The sequence below is a fragment of the Octopus bimaculoides genome, chromosome 14, assembly GCF_001194135.2.
Source record: "Octopus bimaculoides isolate UCB-OBI-ISO-001 chromosome 14, ASM119413v2, whole genome shotgun sequence".
Lineage (NCBI taxonomy): Eukaryota > Metazoa > Mollusca > Cephalopoda > Octopoda > Octopodidae > Octopus > Octopus bimaculoides.
This window is the reverse complement of record NC_068994.1, coordinates 47,059,337-47,064,736: the sequence shown is the minus strand read 5'-3', so window position 1 is coordinate 47,064,736 and position 5,400 is coordinate 47,059,337. Positions and strand designations below refer to the sequence as shown.

The 5,400-nt window shown below is 38.0% G+C and overlaps 1 protein-coding gene across 14 annotated transcripts in view; it reads right to left on the bottom strand.

Annotated features, from left to right (window-relative positions):
* The window catches only part of LOC106876392 (mothers against decapentaplegic homolog 4), a 174,465-nt gene that overhangs the window by 45,762 nt on the left and 123,303 nt on the right, over nucleotides 1–5,400 (bottom strand). For 3 of the 14 annotated variants that reach the window (XM_014924911.2, XM_014924909.2, XM_014924910.2), the window contains one exon: nucleotides 333–635. The exons of the other annotated variants lie outside the window; for them this stretch is intronic. In XM_014924911.2, coding sequence (XP_014780397.1) covers nucleotides 333–635 — 303 coding nt within the window. The remainder of the gene's footprint in view (nucleotides 1–332; nucleotides 636–5,400) is intronic. 14 annotated transcript variants of the gene reach the window in all.

Here is a 5,400-nt window from a genome sequence, read left to right as displayed (position 1 = left end):
TATATATATATATATATACATATACACACACATGTATACTTTGACATATAAAAATAAGTCTATGCATATTTGTGTGTATGTATGTGTGTATAAGTGTGTATGTGTGTGTGTATATATATATATATATATATACATATACACACACACATATACACCCACACACACATATATGCACATACATACACACACACACACAAACACGTATGCACACTAGCACATGCATGCGTCCATGGATTATGTGTATCTATATAGCAGATGATGATGATGATGAAGATGATGATGATGATGATGGTGGTGGTGAAGGTGATTATGACGGGGCTGGAAGGACTCACTAGGTCGGTTCAAATCATGTCCGGCCGCAGTCTGTACTGTGGGTGAGGAGACGGGCTGCTGCTGCTGCTGTTGCTGCTGTTGTTGTTGTTGTTGTTGATGTGCTTGTTGTTGGTGGTGGTGGGGCGGAGAAGGTAGGGAGAGTTGCTGCAGTGTAGGACCCGGCATGCCCGCTGCCCCAGCACTTGCTGCACCAGCGCCCCCTGTCAGAACCGAGGGCACGACGCCACCACCACTGCCACCACCCTTTTGCTGCTGCTGCTGCTGGTGTTGCACAGTAGCCTGAGGGGTGGGCGACCCCTGACCTGTGCATATATAAAAACAATGTGGAAAAAAATAACAATGATGATGATGATGATGATGATAGTAATAATAATAATAATAATGATAAAAGTAATAATAATAATGATAAAAATAATAATAATAATAAAAATAATAATAAGGACCTGGAAATTGAAATACAAAAGATGTGGCATCTTAAAACGAGAACTGTCCCTGTTATTGTAGGTGCCATAGGTATGATAAAAAAAGGATGTCAGAAACATTTAGATAATATCCCAGGTGAACCATGTCTCAGAGAAATCCAAAAGATTGTAATGAAAAGTACTGCCCACATCCTTAGAAAAACCCTATCAGTTTAAGTGTATGTATTGTATTACATGAAGATATTTCACTACTGCCCTTGCTACTTCCCCTCCCCAAGCTTTCAGTCATACTGTAACATCTCTTATCCTTCACTTGCTCCAGGACACTGGGTATGTCTTGGCAAGTGGTGCCCTGGGAATGACAGCGAAACGGGCTGATTACTACCTAGCTCAGATACCATGAAACCCCAAAATGGCTGAAGTTCAAAAGATAGTGCTCATGGGAACTGCCCATATCCTACGTAAAATACTGTCTATGTGATCTCAAATTTTAAAACAAACACATAATTTTCTTGTGGTTTCTTAAACATTCTCTAGAACAACACTATGTACAAATCCAAATATATGGTACCCTAGGCATAACACCTACATGGACTTCTAACTTGTTGTCTCTTGAGGTCTCTGGGTGAGACTTGGATCCAACTTATACAAATGCAAAGCAAAAGTCAAACATAAAATAATAATAATAATAATAATAATAATAATAATAATAATTTCAAATTTTGGCACAAAACCAGCAATTTTGTGGGAGGGGGTTAAGTTGATTACATTGACCCCCAGTGTTCAAGTGGTACTTAGTTTATCGACCCTGAAAGGATGAAAGGCTAAATTTGAACCCTGAACATGAAGATGGACAAAATACCACTAAGCATTTCACCCAGTGTATTAACATTCCTGACAGCTCGCCACCCTAATAATAATAATAATAATAATAATAATAATAATAATCTTTTCTACTAAAGGCACAAGGCCTGAAATTTTGGGGGAGAGGACTAGTTGATTACATCTGGTACTTATTTTTATCAATCCTGAAGCGATGAAAGGCTATGTTGGTCTTGGTGGAATTTGAACCCAGAATGTGAAAACAGATGAAATGCTTGCTAAGCATTTTACCTGGCATATTGACATTCCTACCAGCTTGCCACTCTAATAATAATAATAATAATAATAATAACAATAATGATGATATATGGAGGCCTGAAAATTGTGATTGCTAAGATGTGGCAGCTACGAGAGTCGAATATAAAGTTTATCCCTATTGTCATCGGAGCATTGGGTGCAATACCACCTAATCTGAAAAAAAAAATCTGAAAACCTTAGAAATACTCTACAATCTAGAAGCATTGCAAAAGTCAGCATTACTTGGAACGGTACACGTATTGCGTAAAGTACTGTCTGTCTGAGGTTCTTGTTGTGACATGACAAACAGTACAAAACCCCGGAAGACACAATATCTTCAATCGACAACCTCATGATATTGTATACTGTGTGACGTCTATAATAGTATTAATAAATACTTAGGGTAACACTTCAAAGCTAGACGTTTAAGTAATAGGTATCGGTAGTCGACAGGTTTCAATAATGCACTGAACTTATAATATCCTCAGCTGAAAGTCGACTTAGAAAGACAAGATGGGAAAACAAGAAAAATAATAACTGCATTTAGAATTTCATCATTCCAGATCAAACAGAAAGATTGAATTTGCACCAAATACAGAGAAATTTTCAGCAACAAGAAAAATTATTACAAAACTATCTGTCCAGGGACTACAAAGGAAACTAATATAATAGCTACAAAACATGAATATATATATATCATCATCATCATCATCATCGTTTAACGTCCGCTTTCCATGCTAGCATGGGTTGGACGATTTGACTGAGGACTGGTGAAACCGGATGGCAACACCAGGCTCCAGTCTAATTTGGCAGAGTTTCTACAGCTGGATGCCCTTCCTAACGCCAACCACTCAGAGAGTGTAGTGGGTGCTTTTACGTGTCACCCGCACGAAAACGGCCACGCTCGAAATGGTGTCTTTTATGTGCCACCCGCACAAGCCAGTCCAGGGGCACTGGCAACAATCTCGCTCGAAAATCCTACGGGAGCCAGTCAGGCGGTACTGGCAACGGCCACGCTCAAAATGGTGCATCTCATGTGCCACCCGCACAAGAACCAGTCCAGGGGCACTGGCAACGATCTTACTTGGCTTGCCGGGTCTTCTCACGCACAGCACATTTCCAAAGGTCTCATATATATATATATATATATATACACACACACACACACACACACATATATATATATATACGCACACACACACATACATGTATGTATAAAACTGAGAAAAAAAAAACAATTTTATGGTTTTATGGTTTCAAAGAAGTAGCTGTGTGATTAAGAAGTTTCCTCCCAAACCAAGTGATTTCAGGTTCAAACTAACTGCATGGCACCTTGCGAATGTGTCACCTGTGAGGAAACCACTGACTTTTCTGATGGTAGGTGTCGATGACTGGTTGAATGACCAAATCCAAGCTTCTCTGCTAGTTCCTCAACAGTTACAATGGGATTTTGTTCCACTAGGGCTTGCACTATGTCCTTGTTGAGCTCTACGGGTCTTCTAGGATGAGGCTCATCTTCTAGGCTGTGGTTTCCAGCTCAGAATTTCTGGAACCACTGTTGACACTGGCTTACACTTATTGTCTGATCCTCATATACTGCAGTAATATTCCTCGCACCATCCGTTGCGTTGTTACCTTTATTGAATTCATAAATTATTGAATTCATAAAGCAAAATATGCTGAATATGCTCCTTTGTCATTTCCATTATAGCTTTGAAAAAATAACTGTTAAAATCAAACTGCACTCTTCAAAACTTGCACTAAGAATAAGCACAAGGTAAAATTACTACCTGCTTTTACAGCAAGTTGAAGCAGGTAGTTTATCCTGTCCCCCTCTGACTTTTAGTTCATGCAATTATTAAAGAACTACACTGTTTATGGGATAACCCAATATATCATTTCATGTACGCAATATTCAAAATAAGAGCTAATAGTCTTTTGCCATAGAGACATTGATATTAGACAGATTTATCTAACATGCTTTGAGTCTCCAAGTAATCTTATATAAGAGACTGAAATAACAGACATTTGTAGGAAAGATGGTGAGAATCATTTAAATAGAAAAAAAAAAAAAAAACTCAAAACAAAAAAAACTAAAAAGCGGATTACAAAGTATATTGTTAAGAAGAGCCCCAACATGATCAAAAAGATTAAACAAAGTATGATTTTATTTTACTCGTATGACACAAGACCAAAGCCTTCTCATCAGAAACCAACTAAAACATAGAATGTAGGAAGAATATGCCAAGGTAATTGCAGAATAAATGAAAGTTATAAAGAAGCAATTTATCATACTGTTTCTGGCTTCTAGATCTTAGCTGCAAAAGAATGTATATACATGCACACACACTTATCTCTATACATGGATACCCTCCTATACATGCCCACCTCACACACTTCCTTCTCCCTCCCAAACTCCCCTCCCCATAGAACTGTATTCCTACCTGGCTCCTAACCACTGTCTTTCCTCTTTTTCTATCCAACCACCTTTTCTTATTCTTTTTGTTTTTTTCCCCCATCACCTTTTCTGATGAAGGACTAGAGTCCAAAACATCAAAACTCTTTTGCTTCTTTTTAAGCATTAAACTAATAGAACATTTATTAAAACCCATCTCTTCCACATTATCTTCTTTTTGTACTCCTTGCCTACTACACACACAGCTATATAGTTAAGAACACTTTACAACCATTTTGTAGTACCTTGGACACGTGTTGTCTACTCTAGCTCAAGCACCATGTCTACTCTAGTAAAGCACCATGTCAGTGAATTGGGTGGGTGGGAACTGCATAAAAACCTGTGTGTGTGTATGTGTGTATTTGTCACTGATTGAGTGAAATGGGGATATGTTTACATTTACATATTTTGCTGACATTATGCCCAGTTGTTCTGCACTTTCAAAGTGCCAGGAAGGCGACGTTGGTAACGATCAAGCTCAAATGGTGCTATTGACATGCCACCAGCACGGAAGCTAGACAGCTGGTGCTCTGGCAACGATCACGCTCGGACGGTGCTCTTAGTGATCTACTGGTACAGGTACCATCACGATTTCGCTTTCGCTTGCCCCTAAAATACTACTACTACTAATAATAATAATAATTGCTGGAACCCTGAGGGAAGACAGACAAAGTTGACCTCAACACAATTTGAACTCAGAACGTAAAAAGTGAGAATAAATACTGCAAAGTGTTTTTCTTATGCTCTAATGGTTCTACCACTCCATAATAACGACGATGATGATGATGATGATGAAAATAATAAAGATGATGATGACAGTAATATAATCTACCAATGGCCATTTATGAAATATTAAACAAAAACAAAGATAACTCTAAAAAAAAAAAACCCTCCCCACCCATTACTACTCCACAAATAAAAGCTAAATAGAAGCAATTGGAAGAGAGATAATGTGTGTGTGTGTGTGTATATATGTGTGTGTGTGTGTGTGTGTGTATGTGTGTGTGTGTGTGTGTATATGTATATATATCTATATATATATATGTGTATATAAATATATATATATATATA